Here is a 21,244-nt window from a genome sequence, read left to right as displayed (position 1 = left end):
TTCAACCCATCAACCAATATATTTATTTACCATAATGTCAACAAGCTAACGTCCTACTTTGGTGTTTAGCCAAGCACAGAAATCCTTTCTTTTACTCAGTGCCGTTGACTCCCGAGCCCAATCTTAAATGGGAAGCGTCCAATTTCATAATAATTGGGTTGACTAACGTATGATAACGTGAACAAAAACAGAAACAACTGTTTTATAGTAGAGTGTTTTATAGATACTATTCTTACTACCCTGAATTTCATTTGATTAATAAAACGGCCAGAGGCCCAAATTTCACCATTTTCTCTATTTTGCAGACCATTGTGAATCTTCCCGCCGTCTTTTCTTCTGTAGATATGTATGTACGTTTAGGTCTTTTGAGCTACGCAACAATGCGGTTTTTATCAATAGGTACCTAAAGTGATCCAAGAGGAATGTTTATATACCTAATCAGTTTTGGAGGAAACGAAGTGAAGAATGTGAAGTTACCGCCTTTGATTATTGAATTGACTTTCTTTATTTTCTCGCCTCTCTTTTTCAAAGTTGCATCCGTGCAAAGCCGGGGCGGGTTGTATTCAGCGATTTTGCGGCGTTTTTTTTTGTCGTCACTGCTTCGGCATGTGTTATTAAAAGAAATAATGCTCAGGGTTACATTTTTAAAAACTATTTAAAGACAGTGTCCATTGGAGTACTCAGGGGAGGGCGAATGGGGCAGCTGCCCCTCCCCCCTGTAAATTATATGTTCTTCAATATATTACGCCCCGCTACATTTTGATTAGTGATTAGTGCGAGTTCATACATTTTCTACTCGCATTTGCAGAAAATGTATGAACTCGCTGCGTATGGCAAAACTAGCGCGGGCGGTCTGACCTAAAAAAATCTGATGACAGTGCCTATGCTAAATCTAACGATTCTTGCGACTTGTCCTTCTATTTAATTATGCTACGTGATAATAGGTAAACGTGGGATGGTACTGATAATGACATGTACCGACCGATCAAGTATCTGAAATATTCACCTTCTTGATGGCACAGCGGTTAATGCCTATTTTTTATTTGTCTTTATAGAATGATAAAAAAAACTAACAATTCTACTTTTCAGCGGTTTGGACTCCGTGTCATCCATGTCAGTGGCGCGGGCGCTCCGTACGGTGGCGGGCAACGGTCGCACGGTGGCTTGCGTGATCCACCAGCCATCCTCCAAGCTCTTTTCTACCGCTGACGACGTTATACTGATGGCGGAGGGACGGACGCTGTACGCAGGCGCGATCGAGGACGCCCCTGATATACTCGCCAACGCAGGGTTTAGATGCCCGCAGTACTACAACATGGCTGACTACTGTAGGTTGGATTTAAATTGCTTAATTTATCGCTAATACTTTGTTAAATATACCGGCCAAACGCTTGTAGAGTTCCGCAATGAAGGGTCCCGTTCTACCAAGGTCTTACCTAATATGCATACGTCGTTATCCATTGGTAACCGTTGAAGAGTTTTGTCCTGCGCCGACGATCCTCGCTAGACCAACAACAGAATTTCACTAGGTAGGTACCTACCTACCAGATTATTGTCTTGTCACAGGTGTAACATAAATAAGTGTGCCAAAATTCACGTCAATGGGGGACAAATTTTACTACTCAGATTTTCAGACAACGGGTGAAACTAAATAAAAGCTTGTAAGAAATAGGTAAAGCCGATTTTAGGACAGTCTCCTATTTTCAGTCGATTAAAATGCACTTAAAATGCAACAAATAAAGTATAAAGAGGTTGATCACGCATGAATTTCTAAAAGCGTACTAGCGAAATCTAGTTTCTAATCCTACTATATAATATTATAAATGTGAAAGTTTTTGAGTGTGAGTGAGTGAGTGAGTTTGTGAGTGTTTGTGGGTGATGTTTGTTACTTCTTCACGCAAAAAGGCAAAAAGTTAGTTTGTAACCTGGATTAAAACATATGATATTTTTTATCCCGATATTCCCACGGGATAGGGATAAAATCTCAAAATAACAACCGCTGGGCTTAGAGTCATGAAATTTGGCATGTAGGTAGTTGGACATCTGGAATAACACATAGGCTACTGTTTATCCCGATATTCCCACGGGATGGGGATAAAATCTCGAAATAACAACCGCTGGGTTTAGAGTCATGAAATTTGGCATTGGTGTTTTAATTTAACGTCAATGAAAACCACGATTTAGGTAATTTTAGGGAATTCCCACGAGAATTTAATAAAATCCCGGAATTTCAATTCAACTGCTGAATACATATATGTAATGATTTACACGTGCGAAGCCGCGGGTAAACACTAGTTTAATATAATAATCCTAGTTTTTGAATATTTGTCGCATATTAGCTAGCATACATCGTTATCGCAGGAGGAAAAACAAAGGCCATGTCATTGACATTGGCATTGTCAGGAAATGTCTAAAATACGAGGGGAAATGTATGTCTCTTTTCAAGGATATGCCTCAGGCTTGGGCAGTAGTTCCCATGCGGGCCAAGTGCGAATTGGGAATTTCACACACCAGTTTCGTCGCAGTTGCGTGCAGATTTCCCAAAAAAAAAAATAGGTATAGGATTAGAATAAGTCAAACCCGCCTACCACGACTTCGAAGATTTAATAGATGAATTATATGATTTCAGTATTAGAAGTTGCAAGCGGCGAGCATATTGGTAACTTAGCTCACATAGAAAATGAGGCCAACAACTACACTGTTAAAATGAGAAAATATGCAAGCAATGACATCTGTAATGGAAATGGAAAAGGTAGGTGTTTACGGAAATAAGTACCAATCTCTAACGTTTCTGGCGCTCGCGATCGCAATCAAATGACAGTTTTTGTATGCGTACCTACTGTCTATATTTCTGTACATAACAGTTGAGGAAACTGAATCACTTATAGGGTTACCTTTTCAAAGTCAATTTCGCAAAAAATGTCTTTGGCAGATGTATGGAATGTCAATATGACATCAGTAGCACAAAGGTTCCTCCACCCTGAGGCCGTATTGCCTAACATTTCTGACGCTCGCGATCGCAATCAGAAGACAGTTTTTGTATACGAAATCTGTCATTTGATTCCAATCGCGAGCGTCAGAAACGTTAGGCAATACGGCCTCTGGTTCTATAAAAATTAAATCTCTTTTTGATGGAAGCCACTTCCAAAATGTTACTTAATGTTTCTTCACACCTCTTTTTCAGTTTACCCAGCGGAAGCAGAGTCTTTGTTAAATACAACACCGGTCTATTCCGAGGGCTATACCGCCGGTTTTTGGCCACAACTTTGTGCGTTACTTTGGAGGAGCAGTATAGGAGCTTGTCGCGATGTTCATTTAACTCAGGTAGAGTTTTTTTTTACAAGTAAGTATGCGGGGCGCCAAGAAATTATCTATCTCCCTTGGCAGTTGAGCTTTAAACGTTAAAGTAACAGTGGGTCATGACTTAAGGGTTGTTTAGTTGCATCGTAGTCAGGATACAATCGTGTTCAAGCCGGTAAGAAAACCAATTAGACGACCAGATGGCCTAGTGGTTAGAGAACCTGACTACGAAGCTTGAGGTCCCGGGTTCGATTCCCGTGTCGGGGCAGATATTTGTATGAAAAATACGAATGTTTGTTTTTTGGGTCTTGGGTGTTTACTATGTATTTATGTATGTATCTATCTATATAATTATATTTATCCGTTGCTAAGTACCCATAATACAAGCTTTGCTAAGGTTACTTTGGGACTAGGTCGATTGGTGTGAATTGTCCCGTGATATTTTATTTTTAATTGGCCACGCAGTACAATCCCTACCCAATCAACCGCATAATTTACTTTGTTATGCTAGCTTTATTATTGAAGATAATCGTAATTATAAGTATATTTTGTTTTGAAAAAATGACTGTCTGCCACCTTCTTGGCAATGATGATCTTTCCGAAAGCGCTGGTAGTAAAAAAGTGCATGTAAAAGAGCCCTTTGCGGCCTACTTGCAGAATAAACGTTTTAATTTTTTATTTTTTGCATACAACTCTAAATAATAGTATATTTAAGCATCGCAGGAAGGCACTTACGTTCAGCAAAAATATCGATGAAAAATCATTAGGGTGTTCAAACAAATTATCGCTGGCACCTAAATACGTATACAAATATTCCCGATTCGTTTAAAATTACCTTACATATTGAACAGAAGTGTTTTTAAATAGAAGGAACAGCTTATTATGACTTTAAATGATTTCAGATTCGACTGTCATGTCACGTGGCAGTAGCGTTGCTGCTGGGCGCGCTTTATTGCGGTGCGGGCGCAGAAGCGGATCGTATTGTCACCAACACGTCCTGCCTCTTCTTTTTCTTGCTGTTTCTATTCTTCTCGAACTCCATGCCTACCGTTAACACATGTAGGTATTGAAAAAGAGGTAATTTTTTTAAGCTGAAGATTTTTTTGTGATGAAGATTAAAGGACACGAGGTCTTAAAAATATAACGCATCGACGAAAATTTAAATGGTCATAGGATCTTTAGCGTACTCGTACGAGTAAGTAGGTATGCTATGGCCCGTAGAACTGAAGACCGATGCAGCACAAATGTTCTTGAGTGGAGACCATGGAGTGGACAGGAGATACAGCGTACCTATTTGTACTGATATAGATCGGCTTTGCTCCCACGAGATAGACCGAAGAATATGGAATCTTTTAAAGAAAGATATTTCGCGCCCCGGTGACATTTGATGAAATATTTTTAAAAGTTTTTTTTTTCAGTTCCGGCAGAAGCAACGGTCGTCCTTCAAGAACATTTGAACAAGTGGTACTCGCTACCAGCATATTGCATTGCCAAAATCCTAATGGATCTACCCGTCCAGGTAACCTCTTGGTCGTCTAAACCGGATAGGCACTTAGTGCTTATTGGCAACCGGTTAGTTGCTGTAATATATTTTCTAGAATCTAGAAAGAAGATTAAATAATACTTAAAATGACTGATGCTACATTTTAAAATTTATCATCATTTTATCGATATAGATTGAAAGAAAAATGATAGATTTTAGTTCCGAAGCGCCCGCGCAATGATGATAATTTTTATATTATTTTGATGATAATTTTTATATTATTTTAATGTTTTTTTCTTCTTCAGCTACTATGTGCTACGGTGTTCCTGTTCCCCGCTTGGTATTTAACGTCGCAGCCGATGGAGATCCAGCGCTTAAGTCTTGCGTGGGCCATATGCGTGCTCATAACGATCCTAGCCCAGACATACGGCTTAGTTGTTGGCACGGCATTTAGTGTCAAGGTACGGTATGAATAAAGTAATTACCTACATTGAAATATAAGTATCAATTATGTACAAAGCTAGATTTTCCCCAGCATGTCTCATCCAACAAATCTTTGGCTCTTTTTCAAAGAGTGGACAATACTGAACACTAAGTAACTAGCTTTCTGTTATTTACTTAAGTCGTCATTCCATGGATATACCTAAATATGTATAACAAGCGTAGTTTTAGCTTTTGAGTTAGGCTTTTGGAATGAATAATTAATAAAATAGATAGGTATCTAATCTTATGATTTAAATTCGGGTTTTGTTCCGCGTACCTTGATTTTAGAGAAGCTCGATATTTCGGCACCTAATCATGGTAAAAAACTAATTTTGTACATTTTTTTTAGCTCGGAATGTTCGTGGTGCCAGCAGCCAACATCCCAATGCTGATGTTCTCAGAATTCTTCATCCCGTACCACGAGATGCCGTACTACCTGCGTCCATTCGCGGCCATATCGTACTTTAGGTACGCCTTCGACGCTTTCGTTCAGTCTGCTTATGGCTTCAACAGGGAAAATCTACCTTGCAACAAAGCCTTCTGTATGTTCAAGAGTCCTGAGGCGTATCTGACATATTTAGGACTAACAAGACCTTATTTATACGACGTATATGCGTTACTTATATGGATAGTGTTGTTACAAATAACCTTCGTCTGTGTCTTGAGATTTCAAGTTTACAGAGCGTGTAGGTAATTTGCAAAGCACAGAAGATAGCGGTAAGCAGGGGTCGGACAAAAAGTGCCGATGACGTCAAACCACTTATAGGATGATTTCAAATAGTATTTTTGATTTTCATAAACAATTATCACATCATTTATCAACCTCTTTATTAAACGATATGAAATTTATTTTATTCACTGAATTCCATTGATTTATTTACGATTATTTTGTTACTTCATGAATGCTACATTGTTACTACATGTCACACGGAAGTTTAAATAAAAACATCATCTTGTGTGCAAAGATTACGTCATTTTTACGTCATCCGCACTTTTTGTCCGACCCCTGGCGGTAAGCATTAAGCAATTTTCAAGACACGTGCAAACTTCTTGTGGCAGATAATCTACACCAGTTTATCTGTAATTTTTTTAATGCCGACTGGACGCTGTTATGGAATAGTGTGTTAACGGTTACGTAGCATAACATCTAAAATCAAATGTCATAAACTTGATACACATACGTCTAGAATGTCGAAAGCCTAAATGAATAATGGTCGTAATCTATAACGTTCAAAATACATACAACACGACTGGACGAATGAATATAATATCGAAGTACAAAATTAATAAACTTGATACACATACGTCTAGAATGTCGGATGTGTGTGTTTGTTATAATATTTACTCGAAACCATTATTCTAACAAATCGTTACCTCCACATTATTATACATTAAAAGGTAGGTTAGATTCGTTAGGTACCTTCAGATGCCCGAAGGGCAGACCGCCCAGAAATAGGAGCCCCACGAAGCGGGTGCTCCGTCGCCATCAGACGTGGGTTGTCTAATGCTGCTGAAAATATTTCCAACTGATAAAATAATCTACTGGTAAAATAAGCGAAATACGCTTCATGAAAAAAGGCGAATAAATAATAATATTACTTTACTTTATGTATTTTTAACGTTATACTTAGTCAGATGCTCTTCCATTAAATCTTCAAACTCTACCATCATCTCTTTCTGTCAAGAGAAAAGAATGAAATATGAAGGGTGACACTAACACATATTGCTTTTTGGGTCAATCAATTTATTTAGTGTTTTACTTATGTCATTCTGTAAGCCGTGGTTTGCCGAGTGGTTTGACCTATGGCCTCCAAGCAGAGGATCGTGGGTTCAACACACACCTCTGAGTTTTTCGAAATTCATGTGCGGGATTGAATTAAATTTGAAATTTACCACGAGTCTTACGTTGAAGGAAAACATCGTGAGGAAACCTGCACATACCTGCGAAGCAAATTCAATGGTGTGTGTGAAGTTCCCAATCCGCACTGGGCCCGCGTGGGAACAACGGCCAAACCCCGCTCATTCTGAGAGGAGGCCTGTGCCCAGCCGGGACAGGGACAGGGACGTATATAGGCGGGAATGATGATGATGATTTTGATCGTATGAAAAACGAAACTAAGGACATTTGATTTTAGATGTTATGCTACGTAACTGTGTTAACCCTTAATTCTGCAATACAATGTCAACCCTTAGAAAAGAATTTCAACAGTTGACATTGTATTGCAAAATGACAGTTAGTTCACTCATTATTGCAAAACAGCGTCCAACTATACGTAAATCCGCTATCCTATTATTGTCTACAGAGCTAACTAAAGATGTAAAAAGCATTCCATGACACTAAAATAATTAGTTCTACCTATTTATGGAACTTATTCATGAAATTGTATCACTATCAATTGACTAGGGACTTTTTGGCAATATTAAAATCGTGATTTTGCAATGCCAAGAATGTCCAATTCAATTAAAAATTTATCGAAAAATTAATATTGTTAAAAAGCCCTACGTAAATTTCATTTGTGACACCAATTATTGTTCTATATTTAGTTTTGTGTAAGTATATATAATGTAATATTTACCACATGCTAAAATAATCTTGAACACGAAGCTTAACTTAGTTTAAATCTTGCCATGACAATCCATACAGTTTAAATAAGGTTAAGTAGCTTCAGAATCAATATACGCTAGGAAGACTATAGATTGATAAGATTTTGTTATTATTACAATATATAACGTTAACATACATTTTGCTAAATGGAACAGATTTGTAACTATTAAGTTACATTCGTAAAAATGCAATTATAATGGCGAATGACTAAGTATTATGTAACTAATAATAATTTACATGACAATTTGAAACATGAGAAAATATACCTAAAGTATGATTTTCTTATGTGATCAAAATAAACCGTAAAACTAAATGACCTATTAAAAAAATGTAAAGTCTGTGATAAAAATATAAGACTATGATTAAATAATGAAAAGTACACAAATAAATAAGATATTTTTATAATTTAATCAATATTTTGAGTACATAGTTTTATATCAAGCATTGTTTTATTTCACAATAACATTTTGGAATTATTAACTCATCCGCCGAAAGCGCACGCTATGCACCGCGCCATCTTTGTGAGTTAACTTTATGTATTGCCACACCGACGGTATTACAAATTATACAAATAAAAATACAAGTGCTGTTCACACAAAACATATGCAGGGTTTTACCAGCCCTAAGACGCATAATGATGTGACAAGTCTTTTAATACTTACATATTTATGATTACACGTGCAGATAATGCAGATATGTTAAAATTACATCTTTGCTTATAGATGTATTTAGAAATACAAGCACAACAATTAACTACGACTAGAAGGTAAATAAAATACTGCAAAACATTAGATATGCACAGCATAATAACTAATAAATAACAACATAAAATGTTGTATAAGTACTACATACTTACTAGAGAAATATGGACGTCGAATTAAATACCTCTAGCACAAAACAAGTTATTTTAACTTTTTAAGAGCTACAAAGTTTTGTTGAAATTGTTTGATGCCTGCAAACCATTATTAGAAAAGAAATACGCTTCTGAAATTATTTATCCCCTTCATGAACTTTAATTTTCAATTCGAGTTTAAACTAGGTATCTATTAAGACAAAATCCCTACTTGGCACTCTGTTAATTACGAATTATCCGTCAATATTTTCCGACTGACGTATTGCTTTTCTAGGCTATCCTAGCTGCATTTTAGTTAACTGCATCGGATCGGAAAAACAATCATACTAAATAATAAATTCCCACTTAATTAATGTGAATTAGGGTGCAGGCGCGAGGGAATAGCCCGCTTAAAAGCACGTGTTTCAATGGCACACAAATGTGATTTATTGACCGATCATTGTACTATCGTACAACATTAAATATGTACTTCAGTATATAGCCTCTGATTAGTTTAATGACTGCACAATTCAATGTCCACCTATGAAGCTACTCAATCAAACTTATAATAAATAATCACCATTAACTCATACATATTATGTATATATGACGTACAATAATAGTATTCTCAAATTCGAATGGAACCATTAAGTCAATTGTTCTCAAATCTTTTACAGTTAAGTGCCACAAGCATCAATGGCAAAATTGTTCAATGACAGAAATCCAGAATGTATATTCGGAAAGGATATTTTCCGTTGCTAATAGCACCAAAATATAATGTCGCTGTCCAATCAAACTTCTAAATTACTAACTTTGTAATCATTCACATTAAAATACTAATGGTCTGTTTCACCGGTCAATGATAAATTTTATGTGACAGATAAATGTGACACCATCTCAGTTTATCCAGACAAAACAAACAGAGACAGCATCACAGATATTTGTCACATAAAATTTATCAAAGAGAGGTGAAACAGCCCTTAAGAGTAGGAAACTCTTAACGCTGAATACAGCAGATTCGAGCATAATACTTGGTCAGATATTGCAATTAATTAAACTTATAAGATAATTCATAAACAAAATGTTTCATACGTTTGTAGTATCGGAAAATGAAATAGATGATTGGCTGAAGAGGTTTTAAAGGAACACAAATTATTTTATTTTTTTGGTACAGTCAAGAGTAAAAGACGTCGAGTATGAATGTCCACAATGACACATGGTCTGGACAGATAAGGTCCAGACTAACAAATTATTAAGTACCTATTACTTAATCGGGGTAGGTACAGTACAATGTACAAAGGGTTCTTCTGATAATGATAAAGTATAAACTCATTATTGGAACGTAATTAGTCACAGAAGACAAAAGAAAACATTCAAAACATGCCATAATATTATTGTTTATTTGTTTGCAATTTGCAAGGATCCTTACTTTTTAGGAGTAATTAGATCGTTTCCCCAAACTCGTTAATTCCGCGTAGCAAACTTTCCATTAATTTACACCAGACGTATTTAATCCATACATGATTTTTCCATTCGCATATTTTCTCACTATAGGTATTTGGTTATCAATAGTTTATTTTCTTAACGGTATTTTTAACCATTCGCATGTTTTGCCACTTTTTTTTCAATGGGCAACCCATTACGCCTTATACCGTTTCGCGGGGCTCCTATTTCTGGGCAGTTTGCCCTTCGGGCATCTGAAGATACCTAACTAAACTAACCTACCTCTTCGTTTGTGGGTAAAAATGGTAAAATACGCGAATGGAAAAATCACGTATGGAATAAATACGTCTGGAGTAAATTAAGAATGGAGAAAAACGCGAACGAAAACAAATTCGAGTGGGGAAAAATGCGAATGGAAAGTTTGCCACGCGGAGTTAACGAGTTTGGCGAAATGTCCCAACCACTCCTTTTTAGTCGTATTAATAACATCTCGTTACCATTGTAGTCTATTTCCTGACATAAGTAAGTATAGATACATACAAGTCTTGTCTATAAATGACAGTGTTCCGACTAGGTTATTTTTAACCCCCGACGCAAAAAGAGGGGTGTTATAAGTTTGAACGCTGTGTGTCTGTATGTCTGTGTGTGTGTCTGTCAGTCTGTGGCACCGTAGCTTTTAAACGGGTGGACCATTTTGAATGCGGTTTTTTTTTATTTGATAGCAGGTTTTCTAGCGATGGTTCTTAGATATGTTTTATCAAAATCGATTCAGCCGTTTTTGAGATATTGAACTTTGAAGTGACAAAGTCAGGGTTTTCCAATTTTTTGTTGGTTAGGTTATTGGAGTTTGAAAGTACAGGAAGGGGCAACCGAATTAAATCGTTCTACTATTTGATGTATTATTTGGAGTTATTTACGATTATCATTATCATCTTACACCATGTAACAGAAAGAAGTGGTGAAAACGATTGTGTTCAAGTGTATTGCCAATAAGGCCTCAGTGGCCGTATTGTCTAATGCCTTGATCGCACGTACCGAGCAAACGGGTAAGGCAGTGCTCTCGGCCGAGTACTCGGTGCGTATAAACACAGCTGGGCTACTACGAAACTCGAAACTCGAAGTTCGTGTCGTGCGGTCCCTCTCGCTCTCGTATTAAATAGTGTAAGTGTCAGAGGGACCGCACGACACGAACTTCGAGTTTCGAGTTTCGTAGTAGCCCTGCAGGGCCGAGTGCTCGGCCGAACGAAGCGGCGAGACAGTAGCTCGGCTCCCGTTCTATCTACTAGGCCGAGTGACCTTCCCCGCATTGTCTCGCTCGCTCACTCGGCAGGTCTGAACGTGCATTGTCTCGCCATTCGGCTATCACGTCGCCGCGCGCAACTGAACTGACTGTCCCCATGTGTGAACAGTTACTCGCTTACATCACTGTCTCGGCCGAGAAACATTTTACTGCCTCGCCCGTTTGCTCGGTACGTGCGATCAAGGCATAACACCCGAGCGCTGGCGATCGCATTCAACATTTCTTTGTACCCTCACACTACACCGATTGATAGAATGAAGTGGTGACAATGTGATGTCAGAGTGGGCAGCAGTGCTCTCTATTGCCAACGTGAACTCCTGACACCACTATGGTGAGGGCAAGGGGATACTACCACACTATCTTTTCCTAATAAGTCGTCATAAAGGTTCACGGTACATTGGCTTTTTCATTAGAGTCTCCGGGACAAAGAATGTCTTTCAAGTACGATAGTTTGATAAATTTTATAATTTTTATCTAATCTAAAAAGTAAACTGGAATGGAATGTGTTCAATAATTTTATTTTATTTATTCTTTGGTGATATAAATACTTAAAGTTACATTACCCTCGCGTCTCACTAAAGCTTCAATTTCATATTAAGCTCAGCGTATTGTGCAGTAGAATACACATATAAAACCATATTTATAATCATATGAACTATTAAAAACAATAGTCCATCAGAACTAGTCGAAATTTATCGACTAGTAGTAATCTAACTAATCAACAGCCCACAAATATAAAATAAAAACCGGCGAAGAGCGTGTCGGACACGCCCAAAATAGGGTTCCGTAGCCATTACGAAAAAATTAAGTAATATTTTTCGAAGGATTTCTTATTTTATACGGAATCTTCCAAGTTTAGGTATATTTTATACCTTAGGCTGCTATTTACTCATAAACTACAAATAATTCTCAAGCAAACTTAGCCGTTATAGTTTTCCTTGAAAGTTTGATATACTTACTACCATCCTGATTTTTTTCAAATTTTTCCACTCACCGGTTTAGATTTTAGAGGGGAAGGACGCTCGATTTTTATGAAAATTTGCACTTTAAAGTTGAATAATTCGCAAACGAATCACTGAATCGAAAAAACGTCTTAGCAATCCCTGGTTTTAAAAGACCTATCCAACGATAACCTACACTATAGGGTTGGATGAGGAAAAAAAATCACCCCCACTTTACGTCTATGGGAGGTACCCTAAAACAAATTATTTTTGAATTTTTAATTGTACCATTTTGTCGGCATAGTTTACTTATATATCCGTGCAAAATAACAGCTTTCTAGCATTGATAGTACCTGAGCAAAGCCGCGGACGGACAGACAGACAGACAGACAGACAGACAGACAGACATGGCGAAACTATAAGGGTTCCGTTTTTACCATTTTGGCTCCGGAACCCTAAAAAGCATTGACCAAAATTCTGGGATCCTAGTGAAAAAGGGGTTAAGTCTGCAGAAATTACACAGCTATTTTCTAAAAAAAACAAAAAGCCGTGGTGGCCTAGTGGTTTGAATTATCGCCTCTCAAGCAGAGGGTCGTGGGTTCAAACCCCAGCAAGCACCTCTGAGTTTTTCGAAGTTCATGTGCGGAATTACATTTGAAATTTACCACGAGCTTTACGGTGAAGAAAAAACATCGTGAGGAAACCTGCATAAACCTGCGAAGCAATTCAATGGTGCGTGTGAAGTTCCCAATCCGCACTGGGCCCGCGTGGGAACTATGGCCCAAGACCTCTTGTTCTGAGAGGAGGCGTGTGCCCAGCAGGACGTATATAGGCGGGGATGATGATGATGATGATGATTTTCTATTTTATGTGTAAACTTAAACCAAGTTGAAATCAGCTTTTCAACTTCTGCAGAATTAACCCCTTTTTCACTAGGGCCCCAGAATTATATATGGCCAGAAAAGTGCTCAATACTTACTACTTCCATTCTCTAATACTAATGTCAAAATATCAAACATTATACTGTCCACTTCCACAAATGTCTCAAATCACATTATACATTATTATTCTGTTAAATATGACATTGTATGTGTGCAATAATAACATTAACCACATATTAATTGTTCAATTGATTCTTTGCTAAAATAACTTCATCGTGTCGCTAATGCGTATTTACTAAATAGTAACATTTTGGTTCCATAAAATGCTCTACTAATTTTAGTTATAACTATTATTTTACAAATTTACAAACCATTGTTGTGAACATCTATTCGTTAAAGTCGTAAGTCATGTCAGTTTTGTTAAGCAGCGTTGGTATTCCTTTTCATTGCTTCCCTGGCACGCATATAATTCAAGAATCCAACTCATATGTACTATGACGGCATATCATTCAGAGTTATGAGTTTTCTGGAACGAAACAAATAAATACTTAATCAATGCAGGCAGACAGAGGTAGTATAGTTAAAATGTAAATGTTTCCTGGAAAACACTATCTAAGAAGATTATAGAGCATTATTTCTGACAACTATGCTTATGTATTGCTCTAACATTTTCGCAGATTATTATCTAATATTTTTATGTAATAAATTAAAATAAAGATGTACCTGCAATAGTCAGGGGGTAGCGTTAATGTCTTGTACCATAATATTATACTCAGAGCAACACTCCAGGTCCTCAGGGGTCCAAACATGAAGGCAAGGTTCCCGTATTCCAACCAGAAGAAATACGCCAATAACAACTGAATGGACAGCAGCAATATAAAAGGTAAATTTCTTATTAACCTTTTTATGCCTCTCGCAGATGAATAAAACAGTCGATTCTCTAATGTATGTGCTAACACAAACACTAAGGGTATCTGTACAAACATCAGTTGCACACTGCCATACATATAGGTAAAAGGTTCTGGCAAAAACGTTCCTTTTATTAGTATTCCCCACGCGAAGACCACGCCTATATATCCGTCTATGAGCTCTCCTACCGCCCAGGGGCCCAGTGGCACATATATAGTATATAATACTATAGGATAGTACAATCTATCAATTTTGCTTATCAACCAGAGCCGTCTTAGCACATGTTGTCCAAATCTTCTTCTATATTTAGGCGGGTGTTTTTGCATTCGTAAGAGTACTAATGATACTACATTCACCATCAGCAAAGTTCCAAAAATTGTCTGAAACTGAAAACAAACATAAAACTATCATTTTCTTGGAATTTTTTATTATTATAGCTATATTTATCCATACAATAATAAGTCTCTCTAAAAAACATTAGTAATTGATAGTTTGTAGTATGGCCCTTAAAGGGCAAAAGCGTCTTTCTCCTCTTTCCACTTCTGTGTTGACTGTTTGGACCGGAGTTTGTTTGTCTTGAGATGTTCCTTGGATGTATCAAAATAACAAAACATGCAGCAGACAAGTGATTAGGTTCTTTCTAAATATGTTTTAGGTATGTACTTACCACTAGACCTGCATCAAGCATAAGTAGCATCCTTGCTGAAACTTCAAAGTTAATCATGGAACCATCCAATGAAAATGGGTGCTCCACCACTGATTCCTTCCCCAATTCATCTGTAGCTATAACATACAGATAATGAATATCTTGAGAATATAAGTGAGGTAGCCATTCACAGACATACAGAGGTCCTTCTGTATGCTTACATTCCGTCCAACTGGTTTTATCAAAAGATACTATAACAGTTTTTATATCTACATCACTAAAGGCTAAAATTCTTATATGTGTGGAATCCCGTATTAATCGCAGAGGTTCTCGGCCTGGCATATAAAACCGTGCATGTTTTGGGTTAGTCACTAAAACTAGAGGCCATGTGTTATGCTTTTGATCCACAAAAGAAAACAGGCCATGATCGATAGCACCCAAACGATACACTCTGTTGTCTTTCCAGTCAGCCAATTCTATTTCTAAATAGCCTTTTTTGTGCTTTGTGTACATTTGAGGAACAAGTCCACCCATTGAGTGTAGATGTCCACATACATAGACTTGAGAGCCTCGACTGTCACCAATAAGCTGCCGAAGATCAAGCCGCCCCTTCTCTGGTTCTGCCTCCATGGTCAGGATACAAGAGGTGGGATAGTGTCCAAACCAAACAATATGATCAGCTTTGGAATTTGCTTCTGCTTGTAATTTTTTTATGTGTTGTTGGTCTGAAGCATCCAGAATACCAATAAAATTGAAAGGCCTCCTCAGCCCCGGATCTGGACAGGCATCTATACCCAAAAATGCAACACTAACACCATTTCGGTGTAAATAGTGGACATATGATTTGGAATTATTATAGCCCTGAACAGAGTAATTTTTGAAGTAATTCTCTTGTGAATTTATTGCTTTAATGTTAAAATTATCTGTAAATAAAAAGGCTTTGTTAATTTCAGGAAGAAATAGACAGTGGGACAAAAACAAGAGAAGGAAGACTTAGAGAATGGGAGAGTGGAAAATGAAATAACTAAAAGATTAATTCAAAACAAGATATTGTGAAGTTTTCTATAGTTTGTGGGGTAAAGTTTAATGATAAACAAAGCATTCTTACCATGATTCCCCCTAATATCTAACCACACTGTATCTTCTGTAACTCTGGACTCCTTGATAATGTTGTAGTAGTAAACCCACTCTGTCTTCACTTGGGAACTGCCCAAATTATCCTTGGCCTTAGCATCTGTCAAGTCTCCTGTTGCCAAAACAATAGGAGGTTTTATCCTCCTCACTGTACTGTCACAAAACTGCTGAAACTGTGAGATTCTCCCTGGATCCCTGAATATGCTTATGTGTATATCAGAAATCTGAAATTAATGACAATGATTAACAATGATGTTAAGTATAATCCACTCAACAAAGTTTATTATGGATTTGAGTAGCTGTAATCACTATCAGATAATGTGCAGCACTTCTTAAAACCGAGAGATAAAGCATTGTCTTTGTGTAAGCAGGATTTTCACTTTTTATACTTAGACATTTGAGTTTACTTACTTGGAGGAACCAAATTAAATTTTTCGACGTATCTGTTATTCGGCCATATTTTTCACCAATATATTTAGTGAAATTTTCCCCTTCTCGCTCGTTTTCCGAGTAGAATTTATGATCAGTCGCAATAATATTCAATAGGTTTGCCATAAATATTGAAAGTAGCAACAAGACACACACCACGGATATGGCCGTTTTGGAAAAAATCATCGTGGCTTATTTAATTACATTAATTCACCATTTAATCATTGCAATATTTTATGGTACATTACATTACGATTTATTGCAAATTATCACCGCTGCGCCGAACAATGAAACAAACTGCAATTTGACATTGACATACACACTACACACATAGCTATCTAGAAACTGTCACCCGCTGTGTTGTCAACTCTATGTTAGTTTTAGGGTCAAATTCAAACTCAAGACGATTATATTCTTTGATACTCACTGATGTCACAAAATACAGATAGTTCAGAAGTCAATCTCCTGTATGTACTTCACTTTTCATACCTACGCTCGGCGGTCGCTCTAAGGTTGTCAACTATGGCTTATGCACCAAAAAAACTATGTGGTAGTCGCACTCTTATCTAGTTGTTTTATTTATTGTTGCGAATGAAACGGGAAGAATGGAAAAATAAATTAATAACTAAAATATTTTAAGTTTAATGTCATTGTTATATTATAAATTGGTCACAGAAAATATCTTGCGACGATTTCGTTATTGGCGAAATTCACGATTATTTTATTTAAACAACCGTCCACTGAACAGTTATAATAACTTTTTTTTTTGCTCCATTATTGCACAAAAAAGTTCACAGACGCGTGTCTCAAGCGGATGGCACTCGCGCTCGCACTGGTCCCAACCGGTCCGAGATACCGTATCCGTGAGCAGTGTCTATGTGTGCGTTGCTCGAGCGCACTTGTATGGAGATTGAATTCTGAACTATCTGTGTTTTGTGCTGATGTATTAAACTGTTTAATACATCAGTGTTGATACTAAATCCCGAATAAAACCATTTATTAAAGGCCTTGCAAGTCATTTTTTTTACTTAATACAGTGTAGGTAGAGAATATTAGCTAATAGAAAGTCAAAACAACTAGTCCTTAAATATGAATACTCGGTTGAATTAAAAATAAAAAAGATTGAATCTTTATAGATAGATGTAAATAGAGCACTAATTAAAAACTGAAAACATTGAAATTCATTAATTTTCTGCGTTTGGTTCCCAAGATCAGCTTGATGTAGAATTCACTGTGTACCCAGGTATACAGAATATTATTACGAAATTATCATCCCTCAGTGTTAAAATAAACTACTACTTCGTTTTACTACCTTTTAATTTACTTTGTATAAATCTTATTAATATTATAGATAAGAACGTTTGTGAATATTACTCAATATTACTCAATCATGCAATAACATCTAGTGTTTAGATAGAATCATTGGCGTAAGTATCTAGGGTAAGCCCACAGGCACGGCCCACTCGCCGCTCAGGATAGAGGGAAGTTTTATCCCGGAAAATTACATAGTTCCCGCGGGATATGGATAAACGAATTTTGCGTGGACGGCGTCGCGGGTAACGGCTAGTAGTTCATATTTAGCTATAAATGTCCTTAGCTGGCAACACTGCTTACCCAGCCTGTCATTTGGTAATTGTCAATTCTGCAGACTGTCAGTGTCACTATTTTAAGCGAAGTTTGTGTTGTCAGTTTTGTTAATGTTTATCAAGCTAGCTTTTAAACCAATCCAAAGATTTCATTAGATAATGACACAACATTTAAATTTATATTGAGTGCACATCAGAAGATCTAATTTATATTAAGTTTGCATAAAATCGTAGGTATTAAAAAAAAAACAAGGTTTAGAATGTAGTTTCATATAACAATGCACCGCGGGAAATTCAAATAAAATCCTGTACAGTTTGAGTAAGACGCACACATTGCACAATCCTCTTCCAAAAAGAGTTCTTGAGCGGCAGTTTAATTATTTATACCTATGGAATTATGTGCTCTTCTATCTGGCCACACATTACACGATTACATTGCGATTTGCGTGGCGCCTGAGTGTGGCACGTTACCGCGTCGTGCAGATATAGGCACGGTACGGTGCCGAGTATTTTACATAAGTACCCTGTATCTTGTAGTGCACCGTAATGGCAACCAAGGTCTTCGCACACTACAACCACTCAACAGCCACTCGACTCAAAATTAAATATGTCTTAAAATTTAAGCCTTATATCGTACTACATAAATGCAACTCCATCTGCGTAGAATACGTTTGTCGCTATCCCGCGGGAAGTATGCAGTATTCCGAGATAAAAACTGTCTTCCCGGGACTCAAACTATCTGTATACGGAATTTCATCTAAACCGATAGAGCCCGGATTTTTCGCTGCATTTTTTATCTGTCATAGTGAGTTCTCACTTATCGACTCTACCTAAATGATATCGAAAGTAATATTATCGTAAAATAATAAATGTAATATCTTTTATAAAGACACTAAGGGAACACTTATTAGCACTACAACAGACTTTGAATATAAAATTGAAGTATTAAATTAGAAATTGTTAACTTTTCACTGTTTTCAATGCATAATGCATATTTGGGTCAATCAACTTATTGTTGCCATGGTAACGTCTCCTGCGTTACCTGTTAAACATTTTAATTACTTATTATTATCACACAATGCCTGTATAATATAAAACAAAATAAAGGTAACTAAAACTACATACAAACTAAAATTATAAATAAAAAAGTTGCCCAAAATCACTGCCAGGTGGTAAGGTGCCCAGAAGGCTGGCAGCATTACCACGCTGTATGGCAATGCTTAATCTTTGTGCTAAGAAAAAGCCAGCCCTATTAAGAAGCTGTTTCACCATCCATTGATTAGTGTTAACTGGCGGTTAGGTGTGATGCCGTCTCTAAATAGACGGAGACGGCATCACATAAAACGCTAATCAATGGATGGTGAAACAGTAAATGTATGACAGTTTTATGGCAATTCCTTTATGGCTCATCTCGTAAGTGTGCTTATAGTATAAATTGCAAACATTATTCTAACAAAGTGTATCACTGAGGTCTCCTGAGTTACCGAACAGAATAACAACAATAAGATCGCTCTTTAACGATAAAACCATCTATTGTTGATTTCTAATTTTAATCTTTTTTAACATGTTGTGGTATCGATATATCGAAATTGAATATCGGAAGTCGATAAGTGAGAAGTCACTATGACAGATCAAAAATGCTGCGAAAATTCCGGGCTCCAGATGGGCTACTACGAAACTCGCCAATCGAAGTTCATATCGTACCGTCCCTTTCATTCGCGTATTAAATGTCATTAAGCGTCAGCAGGACGGCAACATACAGTACGATTACTTGGAGTTAACACTTGACAAATGGGCGTGCCTTCACTTCATTTCCAACTTTGACTTCATACAAATAAAATAGTTTTTTCATCACACTTGCTCGTAAACAGTGTCGTAACATGCAGGCTACCTTGGTTGCAACCCTCCAAATAAAACCCTCGACCTTAATGTGCTTGTCATGAAACCCGTGGTCGGTAAATGAGTCATTACGCGTACACATTGTCTTGTCATGAAGCCCAAGGTCGTTAAATGAGTCGTTGCCCGTACTGATGGTGCTGCGCGCGCTGCTGCAGGACTAGGTACATGGCCCACCACATGCACACGCACGTTGCGGCGCATGCCGAGGGAGGTTGAGGGCGACGCTGCCAAGAGCACAGCCTAAGGTATCGCCAATATTTGGAACAATTATATTTTTTCTTTTACAAATATAAAATTTTACTTGCAAATGTGATGAAAAACATTGTATGTCGCACGGGCGGTACTAGAATTACGAACATCGACTCATTAAAGCCCTTAGTCTTCGACTTCGGGCTTCTAATAGACTCTCGTTCGTAATTCCTTATTTACCGCCCTTAAGACACAATGTACTATTACATAATCTGTAAACGTGGGTAGCGGTATACTAAAAAATGGCTTTATTTGTATGACGTCAAAGTTGAAAATTGACTGAAGGCACGCCCATCTGTCAAGTGTTTACTCCAAGTAATCGTACTGTACGAAGTTCGAGTTTTGCACTTCGTGGTATAGGGCCTGGTAATAAGGTAACAAACAAACTTGCAAACTTTCGCATTTATAATATTAGTGGGATTTCAACAGCGCAGCTCTAGTGGAAACAGCTCGCGGATAATAAAGGATAGGTAAATGAAGCGTTTCTTTTGGTTCATGACAAACACCACTCCTCGCCATGCATCCTCCAAACCCCGTTACCAGTGTTGCAGAATCATTGAAAACGCTAAAGATGGCAAAAAATATAAATAATTGAATGCACGTTTTTTTTAATTATATACTAGCTTTTACCCGCGGCTTCGCACGCGTAAACTATTCGGTCTGGTAGGTAGTTGCAATTGAAATTTTCGGGATTTTACAAAATTCCCCTGGAAATTTTCAAAATTTATATATCGTGGTCTTGATTGAGATTGTGTTGTGAATAACTGTACAAAATTCAAGACTAAACATAGTGCTGAAATATTTTTTTTCCCTATCCAAATTCCCTTTAAAAAGTGGGAATATAGGGATAAAAAGTAGCGTATGTGTTATTCCAGACATCCGGCTACCCACATACCAAATTTCATGCCTCTAAGCCCAGCGGTTGTTTTTTCGACATTTTATCCCTAGGTATCCCGTGGGAATATCGAGTCAAAAAGTCGTCTATGTGTTTTTCTAGACATCCAGCTACCTACATACCAAATTTCAAGACTATAAGCTCAGCGGTTATTATTTCAAGATTTTATCCCTATCCCGTGGGAATATCGGGGTAAAAAATAGCCTATGTGTTATTCCAGAAGTCCAGC

The 21,244-nt window shown here is 37.3% G+C and overlaps 2 protein-coding genes across 2 annotated transcripts in view; one reads left to right on the top strand and one right to left on the bottom strand.

Moving 5' to 3' along the window:
* Window positions 1-8,312, top strand: part of LOC141431761 (ABC transporter G family member 2-like) — a 34,586-nt gene extending 26,274 nt beyond the window's left edge. The window contains exons 17-23 of the mRNA XM_074092939.1: window positions 1,090-1,328; window positions 2,630-2,752; window positions 3,185-3,324; window positions 4,203-4,359; window positions 4,719-4,819; window positions 5,089-5,244; window positions 5,616-8,312. Of these exons, the coding sequence (XP_073949040.1) occupies window positions 1,090-1,328; window positions 2,630-2,752; window positions 3,185-3,324; window positions 4,203-4,359; window positions 4,719-4,819; window positions 5,089-5,244; window positions 5,616-5,960 (1,261 nt within the window). The 3' untranslated portion in view covers window positions 5,961-8,312. The remainder of the gene's footprint in view (window positions 1-1,089; window positions 1,329-2,629; window positions 2,753-3,184; window positions 3,325-4,202; window positions 4,360-4,718; window positions 4,820-5,088; window positions 5,245-5,615) is intronic.
* LOC141432115 (transmembrane protein 62-like) lies at window positions 8,257-16,742 on the bottom strand. Its single transcript, XM_074093542.1, has 5 exons — window positions 16,369-16,742; window positions 15,932-16,181; window positions 14,845-15,746; window positions 13,992-14,563; window positions 8,257-13,794 (listed from the first exon to the last, which is right to left on the bottom strand). The coding sequence occupies exons 1-5, from the start codon at window positions 16,570-16,572 to the stop codon at window positions 13,761-13,763; spliced, it is 1,962 nt and encodes a 653-aa protein (XP_073949643.1). The 5' UTR covers window positions 16,573-16,742; the 3' UTR covers window positions 8,257-13,760.
* Window positions 16,743-21,244: the final 4,502 nt, after the last annotated feature.

Source organism: Choristoneura fumiferana, chromosome 10 (genome assembly GCF_025370935.1).
Source record: "Choristoneura fumiferana chromosome 10, NRCan_CFum_1, whole genome shotgun sequence".
Classification (NCBI taxonomy): domain Eukaryota; kingdom Metazoa; phylum Arthropoda; class Insecta; order Lepidoptera; family Tortricidae; genus Choristoneura; species Choristoneura fumiferana.
Note: the sequence above shows the minus strand (reverse complement) of the source record. Positions and strands in the feature narration are given on the sequence as shown.

Excerpts from the sequence above, each read along its gene's own strand:
- LOC141432115 (XM_074093542.1), bottom strand. The coding sequence starts at position 16,572 with ATGATTTTTTCCAAAACGGCCATATCCGTGGTGTGTGTCTTGTTGCTA. Across the intron at positions 16,182-16,368 it reads ATTTAATTTGGTTCCTCCAA|ATTTCTGATATACACATAAG; the intron begins GTAAGTAAACTC and ends CATTAATTTCAG. Across the intron at positions 14,564-14,844 it reads TGCTTGATGCAGGTCTAGTG|TTTCAGACAATTTTTGGAAC; the intron begins GTAAGTACATAC and ends GTTTGTTTTCAG.